General features: G+C 38.4%; 1 protein-coding gene across 1 annotated transcript in view; it reads right to left on the bottom strand.

The window, feature by feature from the left end:
* Positions 1-643: 643 nt before the first annotated feature.
* ZMAT3 (zinc finger matrin-type 3) overlaps positions 644-15,745 on the bottom strand; it is a 28,581-nt gene continuing 13,479 nt past the window's right edge. Inside the window, exons 3-6 of the mRNA XM_049629580.1 lie at positions 10,398-10,517; positions 7,647-7,813; positions 7,427-7,527; positions 644-3,840 (exon numbers count right to left, since the gene is read on the bottom strand). Of these exons, the coding sequence (XP_049485537.1) occupies positions 3,632-3,840; positions 7,427-7,527; positions 7,647-7,813; positions 10,398-10,517 (597 nt within the window). The 3' untranslated portion in view covers positions 644-3,631. The remainder of the gene's footprint in view (positions 3,841-7,426; positions 7,528-7,646; positions 7,814-10,397; positions 10,518-15,745) is intronic.

The raw sequence follows: 15,745 nt of genomic DNA, 5'->3' as shown, positions 1-15,745 counted from the left end.
CAGGTCACTGGACAGTCCTCAAGCTGTCATTGCTCATGGTCCCAGCCAATTCAGGAGTGAAGAAATCCTAAATCCCACCACTAATCTTTAGAATCTATCTACAGAGAAAGATTTAACCAAATATATATACATATGTTTATATATAAACATGAAATATATATTTCTCCATTTATCTTCATTGAAAGTGTAGATAGGTAGCTATAAGCAAGCATTATCAGTTCTATAGAACAGCTTTATAAAACAAGGTGGAAGATTTCATGCTTCCCTTTAGCATGTTTAAGTCAGAGGAACATAAGGATGATCTCAGACAGCCATGATTCTTCATTCAATCTCAGGGTTTCAAAAATCCTAAATGGTTTTCTGAGTTTACCAACTAATTACAAGGGGAAATAATGAGGGAGTTGGAGAAGTTACTTTTTCTAAATGAATGGTATAAAATATTATTCATCTTGCAGAATCCAGTGCAATAAGAGACAAGCAGACAAATGTAATTAAAAAACATGCACATATTTACAAGTTGCAGTACATAATATACAAAGACAAGACCAGCAAAGTATTTTTCTGTTCAATGTGAGTCAAAAGGATTACATGGCACACTCAATTTTGTAGCTTAACTTTTTGAAAAAAACACTTCAAAGGCATATGCAATCCAACCTTTTAATTGGAACATGGAATTTTTCCTTTACAACTTCTTGCCCTCAATATCTTAAGAGTTTCTAATTGTTATCTTCTAACATTGACTTTGAATGACAACTTACACAAAGATATTCACAGAGAAAAGAGACTTTGATGCTATGAGTTCTTGCAGATGATTACTGAAATCTATTTGTTTGACTCAAGGTTTTCCACTGTTTAGGCCTCTGTCCATCGTTGTATACAGAATATAAAAAGATAGTAACATGACTCCTGGGGAGCACAGGGTGCAAATTCTAAAGCACATTACAGAGCGGGAGTGGACTTCACAACATGAAACCAATGGAGATCACTTATCACTGCAGCAGGAACAACAGCCTTCTTCGACAGGGGAAAAAACACTGTCTACAGGGAATGTATGAATATGAGAAATTGTACCATGCAGAGATGTGTTTATTTAGGTATTTCCTTTCTGACAACCTCTGTCACCCTTTGTTTCACCTATAGAATATAGGAGAATATTGCAAGGTAACAAGCCCAAAACAACCCACTGTCCCAGAGATTTGTGGGTTTTTTTGTTTTTCGTTTTTTGGATGTGTATGTAACCTCCATAAATGATCATGGAAGTTATCAACTTCCTACAGTTTGGAAATTAAGGAGCAAACTGAGTTATTGTAGGCAATATGGTATCTAAAGTGTCATATAAAACAAACACATAGCTCTTTTTTAGTGCAAAGAAATAGAGCAAGTAAGAAATAACACTATAAATCTAACTTTTCTTTAAAGAAAATGCGTTTATGCATTCATAACATCCATTAAGGGCACTGGGAGACTGGAAACCTGAATGTGCAAGGCCAGGAAAAACATCAAGGCCTTTAAGTCCACTGCTTTTTGTACATATGTAATGAGATTGTTAAGTGGGGAGAGTGGGCGAAATCCTTCCTTTAATTTTATTTGTAAAGGAAAAATGGAAAATAGATAAATGCCACTTTTACAAACTGTAAATTCTTATTCACAATCCTTTACTGTTATCTGAAATAAGGATCCAATGAAATTTTCTCTATGGTATCACATAAACATATGTGTGTGTATGTATATAAATATATACACACATATATGTGTGTGTGTGTACATATACATACACACACACACACACAGAGAGACATAAAGAGAAAGAGGGGAAAATGAGATTTTTAAATAATTATAGAACCAAGTGGCCAGCACTGTTATATTAAAATCTACCAAAAAATTATACTTAGCAGCAAAATGAGTAACCTACTGACCAACGAAATAAGCTCTAAATTGCCCTAAACAAATCAATTATATAAAAGGATTATACTATGAGTCACAAGTCTAGATAGAATCTCAATAACGTTATTTCATTCTTCTATTTTGGGGAGAAAAAAAATTACTAAACAATTCTACTATTTTTCAAAAAACCACTTCAACCAAAGGGCAACTTGATACTGAACTAGAGGTTAATCCCAAAACTGAATTTTAAATACATATCTAGATTGCTCAAAAACTGTTCATAAGTATTAAAGGAAAAGAATGACAATGATAATTTCCTTCTCCTCATCTCTTTGCTTATAGAATTCCCAAGGGAAAAAGGAGTTTCATTTTTAATTAGTAATGTAAGCAATCAAATGTGAATTGACCATAGTGCAAAGATACTACTCAATATAAACTTCCTGGTGAATGTGGCCTTTCAAAAGAACTATGGATGAGCACCAGTCTTATCTATGTAACTATAGTAAGTAGATAAAATACAAGTAATGAAAGTTCATAGGGTACTCCATTAGTTAATCTAGCCATACACTAGAGCTTCTTATTTTGAAAACAAGAAAATAATAATACTGTTGTAATTAGCAGATACCAAAGTACTCCATAATGTATTTCTATTATCTTTTAGAAAGCTAAATTATAAAGAAACCAAAGTTCACGTATTTTACTATTGGAAATGATGCTACTAAAATTTGATTAACTTTTTTTAAAGTCCTCTCTATTTATGAAACAGTAAGGTAGTAGTATTTTCTCAGGACGGCCAACAAACTGGCAAGACAGGAAAGAATGTACAATGTAAGGATCAGTTTATCAAAAAAGTCTGCCAAAACAAATGTCAAGAGAACTGAATTTAGGATCAAGACCATCATACAAGTACATATTATCAGTGAATAACTCTAAAACCATCCGAAAAATATCTTTGTAAAAAATAGCATATCTATCTTACACTCACTGGATATTGGAATGGGGGGCTTGGAAAGCCCATAATATGGCTGGGGCATGAGAATGAGCTTATTTTACAAGCTAATTCAACCAGGACGGGGAGGGGCAGGGGAGGGGAAAGGAAGAAGGTGGCATTTAAATGAATGAAATCCATGACTGGAAATGAAATTTCACCATTTGGAAGTCTACAAGCACATTGGAAGTGTATGAATCCATGAAAATCTGCATTTCAATAATGGGAAGACATGATAATGGGAAAACATGTCCTGGGAAAGACCCTAATGCAGTTTACAATAATAGTATATCCTACTGACAAGGCATTGCATTGAGGTGGTTCCAAAGAAGCCTTGGGAAACCAAAATCTCTGCTTACCTGTTGTCACCATTATCTGAAGTAAGAACTCAAGAATATTCTTAACAGTACATAAAACTAAAATTGCAAAAGAAGGTGAAATTTTCAAATAGTTAAAGCTCTAAGTGATCAGGCTACTAGTTGACCAGAACTCGGTCAAGATAAAAAGTTATTTCTCATGGGGTAGGTAGGTCACATGCTCTAAGTAGCTCAACACAACTGACCTGAAAACGCATCGTGACCTAAGAAGCACATTCTTTACCTTCCCCAGTTTTGACATCTCACGGTACCACTGCAGGTTACATATATTAACATTAAGCAGAGGAATGTACTTATATCAAAAGGACCACAAAAGCAGGGCATGTCGACAGAAGGCAAAACACCAGGCAGGCAAAGCTGCTCTCTCTGAATGTAACAAGCACTATACATATCCCAGGTTCTCCATCTCGTTCCTGTACCGCTGCTCAGACACCTTGCTTTTATGTTGCTTGCTCTCTAAATGCTGCCGGAACTCCATCTCTTCGCCGGCCCCGACATTACACATGGAGCAGTAAAACCGGCCACTTGGAGTCACACACATGGCCAGATCACGGGGGATTCTCTGCCGAGAGCGGGGATTGAAGTAAGGACCTGCTAAAGCAAGAGATGAAAGTAGTGTAGTCACTTCAAAATATTTACTCAATAAACGATGGCAGTCTGGCTGATTATCACTGTAATTTGTCACTCTAAGTTCAAATTATAAAATTCACTGAACTCCCAGCTTTAAAAGAATGCAAAATTCCCAGATTTTCTTAAATTACATTTTTATACAGGTGCAATCTAAAAAGCTAAAATGATTCCTCCGACTATCATCAGAAAGGTTACCATAGGGCCAAACCCAAGCTCAAAATGGCAATGTCTCTAAAAAGTAAATAAAATTTTAAAAACTGTTTAACTTCCAAACATTGCATGGAAACTTTTGTGATTATGCTAACTCTTTAATCCAAAACTTCGACTTCTAAGAATTATCCCAAGAAAATACTGAGAATTTTTGCACGGAGATTTGTCAACAAGGACATTATTTATGACCAGTGTTCATATAAGTTTTTATCAGAGGATGTGGGGAAAGGAGAGATCAAACACATGATTTGAACAATTACGGTAATGGATGCAATGGAAATCCATGCAGTCACCATAAGTAACAAAAACTCTTTTGATTACATGCAAACGTAATTATAATAAGCTACTAAGTGAAACAAGAATATCACAAAATATAATCGCATTTCTATTTTAAAGAAGTATACAGAGAGATGGGAATGACATATACAAAAACGTTGGTGGGATTACTAATAATTTTATTTTCTTCTTTTTACATAACTGACTTCTTTTTTTTTTTAACTATGTTAAATTGAATTTACTAGCCTGTGCATTCAAAAAAAGGTAATCTAGGGGCTCCTGGGTGGCTCAGTCAGCTGAGCATCTGACTCTTGGTATCAACTCAGGTCATGACCCCAGGGTCGTGGGATTGAGCCCTGCATCAGGCTCTCCACTGAGCATGAAGCCTGTTTGGGATTCTCTCTCTCTGCCCCTCAACTCAGCTTACACCCATACTCTCTCCCTCTCTCTCTCAAAAAGAAAAAAGTTAATCTATAATTATGTAAATAAATTCTTTAGAATTCAAAATATGCAATGTGACGTATTTATAGGTAAACCAAATTATAACTAATGTATTTTAAGTTGGGGAGGTTGTTTTTTTGTTTGTTTTTTGTTTGTTTGTTTTTTGAGAGAGAGAGACAGAGTGCAAATGGGGGGAGGGGCAGAGAGAGAGGGAGACACAGAATCTGAAGCAGGCTCCAGGCTCCGGAGCTGTCAGCACAGAGCCCACGGTGGGGCTCAAACTCACAAACCGTGAGATCATGACCTGAGCCAAAGTTGGATGCTTAACCAACTGTGCCACCCACGCGCTCCTTGGGAGGGTTGTTTGTTTTTATTGAAGTATACCTGACACATCATGTTACCTTAGTTTCAAGTGTACAACATAGCAATTCGACGATTCTATACATTATGCGATGCTCACCACCAGTGTAGCTGCCATCTGTTACCATACAACACTATTATAATACCATTGACTATATTTCCTATGTTATACCTATTATCCTCTGACTTATTCATTCCATAACTGGAAGGCTGTGTCTCCCACTCCCCTTCACCATTTTGCCCAAGCCGCCCTCCCCTCCCCTACTATTTGTTCTCTATATTTACTTAGCATAATACCCTCTAGGTCCATCCATGTTTTTTCAAAGAGCAAGATCTCATCCTTTTTTATGATTAATATTCCATAGTGTGTGTGTGTGTGTGTGTGTGTGCGCGCGCACATGCATGTACACACCACATCTTTATCCATTCATATACTAATGGATACTTGGGTTGCCTCCATATTTTGGCTATTGCAAATAATGCTGCAATAAACAGGGGTACATATATCTTTTCAAAATAGTGTTTTTGGGGGTGCCTGGGTGGCTCAGTTGGTTAAGTATCCAACTTCAGCTCAGGTGATGATCTCGCAGCTGGTGAGTTCAAGCCCCACATCATGCTCTGTGCTAACAGCTCAGAGCCAGGAGCCTGCCTACAATTCTGTCTCCCTCTCTCTCTGCCCTTCCCCCATTCGCGCTCTGTCTCTCTCTCTCCCTCTCTCTCTCAAAAATAAATAAACATTTTTAAAAAATAGTGTTTTTGTTTTCTTTGGGTCAAAACTCAGTTATGTAACTGACTTAAGTTGGACAACTGCTTATTAATTTTCTGCTTTTCTTTTCTACTGTAAGAAATACTTAAGACTTTCCTCAAGATATTATTTTCACTGAATCCTACAGTTTAATCTATTTTTATTACTGTTTGGTTTTAAGAATTTTTAATTTCCAGTACGATTACTTCTTTGATCCATGAGTCATTTAGAAGTATTTTAAAATTTCCAAATGGAAATTTCATAACATTTTTTTTAAATGTATTTTTTGATATTGACTTCTCATTTAATTGTATTCTGGCCAGAGAATGTAGTCTAAACTGCCATCTGTCCTAAAGTTTATTTCATCTAATTTTTAATTTTTTAAATGTTTACTTATGAGAGAGAGAGAGAGAGAAAAACACAGAGTGCAAGCAAGCAGGGGCAGAGACAGAAGAAGATACAAAATCCGAAGCAGGCTCCAGGCTCCGAGCTGTCAGCATAGAGCCTGACGCAGGGCTGAAACTCACAAGCTGTGAGATCATGACCTGAGCCGAAGTCGGATGCTTAACTGATGGAGCCACCCAGGCACCCTACTTTATCTAAAATCAATACAGCTATCTCAGCTTCCTTTCAGCTGAATTTTTTATCTAATCTTATAACACTTGTCTTTAAACTGGGACTTCAGTAAATTTACACTTACTATAATTACTGACATATATCTGAACTTCTATTAATCCTATTACATTGTGCTTTCTACATGTCCCTTTTTTCTATGCTTCTCTTGCCTTTCCAACTAACTTTTTTTTGTTTTTTTGTTTGATTTACTGTTCACGTGAATTACCTCTGCTGATATGTGTGTGCACTGGAGGCTGTGATGGGGAGAGAATGAAGGACTATTCAGTTCAACTCTCTCCTACTGGAGATAATCAGAAAATGCAGACAACATTCCTCTAAAGTGGCAGTTCTAACCTGAAGGTGTATATGAGAATCACTGAAGAAGCATTTTCATACCACACATATGTCTGGGTCCCACTCCCAATTTACTGACTGAAAATCTCTAAGTCATGGTTCAGGCATGTGTATTTTGTAAAAATTCCCCCAATAAATCTGATTCACCACCCTACTTAAAAGCCACTGCTATAATCTTTTTTTATTTTCCCCCCAAAATGAAGATTTAACATTGTACAACTTTAAACCAAACAGCCCATTTTTATAATGCATTTTACATTTCTCAGCAGGCAAACACCAGGAGCAGTATAAAGGACTATGATCAGAGACCTTAAAATAAAAATAAATAATATACCTCAGCATAAATAAATGAATGAATGAATGAATAAATAAATAAATAAATAAATGCTTGGAAATAAATGCCAACTTGAAAAGCCACTAGACAAATTGAACAAAACAATTAGCTAGCCCCAAATTCCCAGGACTACTTATTCCCATTAAAGGAAATAAAAATAAAGAAGACCATCTGTAGAATGTAGCCAAGGTATGTGGAAATCCACAGGATACCTGAATTATTCTGTACCGTATACATATTCCTCCTATTAGGCATCATCTTATACTCATTCCCTTCTTTCCGGGTCCGCCGCTGACCCGCCTCTGAGGATTCCCTGGAGAAAAGAAATTTTAAAAGAGTGAGACTTCTAAACAAGGATCCCTTTCAACTCTTTTTCTCTAGACAGTCAGTCTTACACAACACTTTGGCCTCAGAGAAAGTGGCAATACCTACGAGAATGAGTTACTCTGAGCTTCCGCCAGCCGCAGCCTCTTGGCATGATTCTTCCCTTGATAGTGAGCCTGAGCCACAGCCGGAGAACTAAAGGAGGCATCACAGAGCTTACAGTAATCGTTCTCTGTGGCCAGGATCACTCTGCCTCCTGGCTTAAAGGAGCCCATCTGACATTAAAGACACAAGAGATAAAGTTAAAAAAAAAAAATGTGAAGTTTATTCCCTTCTTTCCTTCAAAGTTCCCTCTAAGTGTTGAAAGATAACCAAAGGTTACGGTATGACCACAGCATTCGGCTTTATAAGGAAAGGACATAATTCATTCCAGAAAAAAAAGCAACAACAACAGAGAGAAAAAAAAATGTTGAGAGACAATGTGGTTTTGTATTACAATCACCTATGTACCGAACTGGTTAATGGCTTGTTGCTGTCTCCATGGAGAAATTTTTTAAAAGAAGCATAAAAGATTCAGGGCAGTACAGGTAAGGCCTAATATCACATTATCAGAAAGGTAAAGTCCATCCAGAATCCATCAGCAAGCCTTTAATGAATGCCTACTGCTTTTAGGGCTTGCTACCTAATGCAGAAGGGATATACAGACATATATTTACAAATGAGCCCCTCTCCCAAAGAGTCTAAAAATTAGCTACAGATGTAGCTGGGGAAAAATAACCAACAGATTCAGACAACTGTATTCAGCTGAGAAACGAGTTATGAGAAACCTAACACAGTGCCTGGAAGATAGTATCTACTCAATAAATACTGTTAACAAAAAAAGACAAACTAGATTTTGGCTAGAGGAGAATAAAATACATAATAAGGAGCCTGGAAAGCATATCGTATTAGGACCAACTGAGGGAAACAGTATTGTTTCATCCGGTCAGAAAGATTTTCTGGGGACAGGATAGCTGTCTCCAAAAATCACAAAGGGCTAGGCTGTGAAAGAAGGTGATGGCTATTTGCTCAGGAGGCAGACACCAGCTGAAAACAGTCCCCAGCCAGGAGTGACCATCTCGTTCCACAGCAGCCTTGAGGAATAAGGGCCCTGTAAACTGCTCAGCCTGAAAATCTGTCTGGGTATTTTCCTGTCCTTTGACTCTGTTTTTACCTTCTCTCATTTACCCCACAAACTCGTGAGGATGGAAAGATACCTGGAATGGCTGTCCACACTTTAAATACTGGAAAACTGATGTTCAGACAAGTAAAATTATGCTGTCATGGTTAGTAGAGGTCCAAGGTCAAAAGAAATTCTTGTTCCGCCAATTCACAAAACATGTAATGCCATGGACAAGTTACTTAGCTTACCTGAGCTTCTAATAAATGTCCAGCTGAGACAAATGTTGCTGGCCCACGGATTACACGCCCACTAATAAGGCCAATACCTCTACGTTCTTGGAAGCACTAAATGCAATCAGGGTCCAGGACTAGAATGAGGCAAGACAAGCATTTGCCATGGGCATGAAATTTAAGGGTGTATCAAAAAACTCAGCCATCGGGGCGCCTGGGTGGCGCAGTCGGTTAAGCGTCCGACTTCAGCCAGGTCACGATCTGGCAGTCCATGAGTTCGAGCCCCGCGTCAGGCTCTGGGCTGATGGCTCGGAGCCTGGAGCCTGTTTCCGATTCTGTGTCTCCCTCTCTCTCTGCCCCTCCCCCGTTCATGCTCTGTCTCTCTCTGTCCCAAAAACAAATAAAAAACGTTGAAAAAAAAAAAATTAAAAAAAAAAAAAAAAACTCAGCCATCAAGATAAATAATATTTTAACGGAACATTCTTACAAATCAAACCTGATGCCAAAAGAAATCAATGTAAACAAAGTATCAAAATTTTAAATACAGACAGGATCAGGAATAGCGCCATGCCAAGCCATATGGCAGCCAAGGCAGAAGGAAAATCAGTAATACCTACCCCGTCTTTAAGTTGTTGACATTTTGTTTACTACTGATTTTTTCAAATTAATTTTGGATTTTTACAATATGACATTAAAATATTTATCTTGATAACTTAATGTTTTGGCTCCCTCTTAATTTTTGTGCCTAAGTCAAGTACATCCCTGACATCATCTTAGTCCCAGCGCTGAATGAAGTGACGCATGGAAAGTGCTTAGCAGAGTGCCTGGCATAGTAAGAGCTCAATTAGAGTTATTATTATCTATGACCATGTATTGTTCTACAGACAAAGACAGATGAAGGAATACAATCCATATTTCAGAGACTGTTACCGAGTACAGGATTTCTTGCCTCAAACACCTGCTTTACCTACCAAAGAGTGAAAGAACTTGGCTCACCAGTATGTGTCATTACACCAAAGTCCAGATAAAGTTTATACAGGCTCTTGCCATAGAGGTAAGAAAGCGGTAATCTGAGAAAACTGACCTTGCTGGAAGGCAAATAGGAAGTCAGGGGGATTAACTGTAATAAAGATGTAAGTGTTTAAGAACCTCTCTTTTCATTCAGAGCTTAGCCTAGACATTCAGAGTTATTTAACCCAGAATTTTGAGAAATGCTTAGAGAAAAGTACATGTACCAATATTTGTTTCATCATTTCATGCATCGCAACCAAAGCCAACGAGAAATCTCGAGGGTCATGGATGTTGGCAAGCTTTACATCCAGCACTACAGTTCAAGGAGTTAAAAGTACCAAGGAGAACCTTTTGGGAGTATTTGCCCAACTGTACCTTGATGGGCTCATGGATGACAAATTTCATCCATGACCACTTGTGCACAGGACAGCTTCCACCCTGACACACGCATCTCACCTGTGGAGGAACTGGAACCGCTGGCGTGGCCACAGGTTCCACCACGCTGCTCATTCTGGCAGCAGGAGGACAACTGTTTGCTGCATAGTAATTTCGGAGTTTCTTACCGTGATTTTTACCCTAGAAGTAAAATAAAATGAGTAATCACCATGAAGAAAATCTGTCAAATTGAGTTAATGTACTCACTAAAAACATAGAAATAAGCGGAGAAAAACCCAAGCGATGTTACCTACATTTTATTTTTTCAGATATATGCAACAGTGGGGTAAAGAGACTACTAGATCTTAAAGTAAAAGAGTCTACTCTTTGGTTCCAATAGAATGATTTATCTGGGAAAGATGAGGGAACAAAGCCAAAAAAATATGAATTTCCTATTATTTCTGGAAAAGTATCGCATTTCCCAGTGATCTATGTCCTCCCCCAACTTGTTGCCATTCACATGCCACTGCCTAAATATGAGTTTTATTACACTCTGATCTAATCTACTTTATAAGTCAGTAATGAAATGGATAATCCAGTTATTTTTACAAAAATAGCACTTGCAGAGTATCTTTTTACTTGCAAAGGGCTCTCCTGTGCATCAGCTCATTTGCTGCTCACAAAATTTCCTGTAAGAGGAATTTGTTAGTATTTCCCACACATGATAGCTGAGGAACTCAATCTGGAGACGGTGGAGGACTTGTCCCTGGCACCTTCAGCTGGGGTGAGAAGTGGAGCCAGAGCTTGGGACAGGCCCTCTGAATTGAGAGCAAGGCCCTTTTGACTATATCAGGATGGCTTCAGGAGGCACTGTGTACCTCTACTAAAATGCATTTGCCTCTCTCGGTGTGTTTTAACTTGTTATTCACACGATTATATTCCCTGAACTGATAGAAACTTCAAGCCTGTAGGCAAACATTCATTCACCATCTACTACAGGCTAAGCCCTAGAAATGAAAAGACCTAGCACACACTCAAGAGGAGGAGACAGATATATAAGCAGGTAATTAAAGTAAGGCGATAAATTCTACCTTCTGACCACTGGAATGCCCTAAAGGTGCTTTTGCCAAAGTCACGTGACCTCGTAGTCAAACTCACATCTGTGGCTTCACCACATTCTAACTCTAAGCAGCATGACACCATTGCTACTCCCTTCTATTGTCTTCTGTGACTCCCACTTACCTCCTGACTTCTCATACTCTAAACTCTGCAACATCCAAAGCTCCACCGTTGGCCCTCTTCTCCATCTACATTATTTTACCCTCATAGCTTTAAAATAATCAACAAGTTAGTAGCTCCCAAATTATCTATCTCCATCCTTATTTTGGACTGAAGGATTGTGTCCCACCAAAATTTGTATGTGGACATCTAATCTGGAGGTGGAGCCTTTGGGAGGTGATTAATCACTGTCCTTATAAAAAGAAGGCCAAGAGCTCCCTCACCCTCCTCATTCTGCCATGTGAGGATCCAGGGAGACGTTGGCTGTCTGTAACGTGGAAGAGGACCTTGCCAGAATCCAACCATGCTAATACCCTGATCTCAGACTTTCGGCCTCCAGAACTATGAGAAATGAAACTCATTCTAGCTCCAGGGCTTTTGTACTTGCTGTTCCTTTTGCCTGGAATGTTCTTCTTTCAGTTCTCTGCATGGCTAGCTCCTTCTTATCTTTCAGGTCTTAACTCAAATGGCATCTCACTGAATGCCATCCTCCCCTACTCTGCACACACATACTCTCTAACACGTTACCACACTGTCTGGTCTATCCTAGTTCCACTTAGCATGATCTGAAATGACATTGTTTGGTTTGTTTTTTATCTCTTTTGTACTTTCTGGAATGTAGACTCCTTAAAAATAAGGACTTGTCTTGTTTACTCTTCTATCTCCAATGTCTAGAACAGCTTCTAGGCACCTGTCTGGTTCAGCCAGTAGAGTGTGCAGCTCGGGTTCGTGAGTTTGAGCCTCACGTCAGATGTAGAGATTACTTGAAAATAAAATAGTAAGTAAATAAATAGATCTAGAACAGTTTGTAGCATATAGCAGGCAATCAGTAAAGATTTGTTGGCTAAATGAACCAAGTATTATAATGGAGATAACAAATACACTGCCAAGAGAATGCAGAAAAGGAATTTGTTAACTCTGGCTGAATGTGTCAGAGAAGGCTTCCCTGAAAAGGGGACAATCAAGTCATCTTTTAAAATGAGCAAAAGTTTACCAGGCAGGTAAGGAGTGAGGGGAAAGAAAATCGTGAACAGAAGAAATACTGTAAGCAAATACTGTAAGCAAAAGCCCAGCCTGCCCTATTGAGGAATCACAAGAGAGACAGTCTTCTGGAGAAGAGAAGGACTTGAGATACATAGTGGGCTTAATGGCGAAACAGATCTTGGACTTCAGAGGCAGCAGGGAGCCCCTGAAGGACTCTAAGCAAAGTAGTTACATGACTAGATTGAATTTGATAAAAATCAACCTGGAATTAGCACGGGGGATAAGTCAGAGTAGATCAAAGCTGCAGCTGGATAGATGAAACAGAGCTAAGGACAAAGCCCTGGGACAATATAATGTAACAGTGTAGTAAGAATGAGGATCAAGAAAATGAGATTGAAAATGTCTGGTCCATCAAATAAAATGAAAACCAGACAAGTATGGTATTATGGAAGCTAGAATAAAGTGTTTCAAAAGAAGAGTCTAATTAGATACATTATGACCAAACAGAAACATACGTATAAGGAGATATCTATAAGTGTTCCTAGGGGGCGCCTGGGTGGCTCAGTCAGTTGGGCGTCCAACTTCAGCTCAGGTCATGATCTCACCATTTGTGAGTTTGAGCCCCACTTCAGGCTCTGTGCTGACAGCTCAGAGCCTGGAGCCTGCTTCAGATTCTGCGTCTCCCTCTCTCTCTGCACCTCCCCTGCTCACACTCTGTCTCTCTCTCTCAAAAATAAACATTAAAAAAATTTTTCTTAAAGCGTGTTCCTAGAAGGACTGTTAGTAACACTGAAAAGTAAAAATAACTGAAGTGTCCATCTACAGGATAATGCATAAATCATAGTCTGTTCCTACAATGAAACACTATACAGTAGTGAAAAATAAACATTCCAGGGCCATGCATGGCAACGTGAATGATTCTAACAAAACGCTGAATGAAAAGATCAAGTTGCAAAAGGAGATATATAACAATAATTTTTTAATATGGGAGTTAAAAATATGAAGAGCCACTACAGTTTACATAAGGAAACAGTATGTAGCAAAAGTACAAAAAAGTAATGGAACAATAAATATCAATTCAGTACCGTAGCTACACTTAGGAGCACAGGAGAGGATACAGTTTGGGAAGGGATGCATGAAGGCTTCAACTGAATGGATAATTTTCACTCAGCTTGATGGCAAATATGCAGGTTCATTATGTTATTTTTGTGCTTTTTTATGTCTGAAGTATCTCATAAAAATTTAAAACAATACTAACAACGACAAGAAAAAAAAGAGTTGTTCACCAGGTCAAATGCTATTGTGGGGTTGAGCAACGTCAGGACAGAGAAGTAATGCTTGGATTTAAAATCAGAGGTTGAGTAACTTTGCTAGAACCATTTCAATAGAGGGGTTAAGAGGTGACATGGAGGGGCTTGGCGAGACAACGGGAGATGTGAAAACAGAAATAACTAGTATAGGCAAATGTTTAGAAGGGTTCTATGACAGGGCAGGGAGCAGACATATAGGGTGGAGAGTGAGAAAGGGAAGTGAGTCAAGGGAAGGCTGGTTTTAAATTTGGGTTTTACTTAGGCTCATTTGCATGACAACAGAAGGAAGTCAGTAAAACCTGAAGAACAGATGGTACAGGAGCCAAAGCATGTCCGTGAAAAGGCAGAAGAAGATGAGACACATGGTACTACAGGAAGAGCCAACATTAGACACTATTCACAAGTTTCAAGCCGACGTTACGTCCATCACAAAATGACAATCATGGCAACTAATGTTTTTTAGCATTCATGTGATAAGCGGTGCTCTAAATACTTCATATATATTATCTCGTGTAATCTTCATGAAATCTCCATCAAGTAGGTATATTACCATCCCCATTCTACACATGAGGAAACGGAACTCAGGAGAGTTAAAAACTTGCCCAAGAGTTTCCAGATAGCTAGGCAGCAGGTACCTGGGCTTGTGTGTCCCCATCTACCCTCTACAAACAATACAGAACAGTAAGGAAAACAAATAAAACTACACAAAAGCCATGCCCTCCACATAATGAGAAGGCACAGAATGCCCAGACTTCAACATAACTATACGTAAAAATGGAGAAAACATCAAATCCCAGGGAGCACTCACTCACACTTCTGCCACATGCATTCACAGTAAGCAAGAGAGTCTTTCTGCAGGAAAGATAGAAGAGGAAGCTAGCAGCAGACCTAAAATTGCTTTCAAACCACCACCAGGAAAAATAAACCCACCCTAAGTTTGTAAACACTAAAACATGATCTGGTGGAGCAGAGCACTCACTACTGAACGGGGCTTAAACGTACACATGATCTGAGGCAGCAAAGTGGCTTCTGGAGGAGAAAAAGACAAAAAGGAAGGGAGAGGCACCTTTTGGCACATGGGAGGCAAAGGGCGGGAAACAACAAAACAGGAAAAGCTAGCATCCTACAAAACAACAACAACAAAAATTACAGGACATACAAATCACAAAAAAAAAAAAAAAAAAACAACAACAACAACAACAACAACAACAACAAAACCTGAAGAACTGAACTTTGCTACGGTCACAGAAGAGACTGTCACTGAATTAAGACTCTCATAAAGCACCCCAAATCCTCATAATGAACAGATGAAAACACTAGTCAGTTCTTTATTTTATTTTATTTTTGAAAACTAATCAATTCTATACAAAGTTATTACCAAAAAAATTAACACATCTCAGCCAATGAACTCCACCCCCCAAAAAAACATATGAAACAGAAGAAAACCATTAAGACAATACTCCAATTTGAACTAATATAGTCATTTATTTGGAAATCTGAAACATCACGTTATCACCTTCAATCAGAATCCAAGAGGTACAAGGAAAAATGGACAAAAGAGTAAGAAATGAAAAGAAGGGTAATTAAACTTAGGAAAGAAAAAAGAGAATTTTATCAAAAATGAGAAGTAAATGCGTGCCAAAGGAAAACAGACACAAATGAAAATGTACTAAGAGACACTGAAGAAAGACAGAAAAGCAGTCAAGAAAATAAAACAATATAAAGACAAAAATCTTAAAGGCTCAGAGAGGAAGCAATGGAAATGGAGGACAAGAAGGAATACTTTATGCAAAACTGGAGCCCCTGAAAGACAAAAAAAACTAAACAGCCAAATAGAATATTTGAAACCATATTCAA

The sequence above is a fragment of the Panthera uncia genome, chromosome C2, assembly GCF_023721935.1.
Source record: "Panthera uncia isolate 11264 chromosome C2, Puncia_PCG_1.0, whole genome shotgun sequence".
Classification (NCBI taxonomy): Eukaryota; Metazoa; Chordata; class Mammalia; order Carnivora; family Felidae; genus Panthera; species Panthera uncia.
This window is presented reverse-complemented; position numbering and strand designations above follow the sequence as displayed.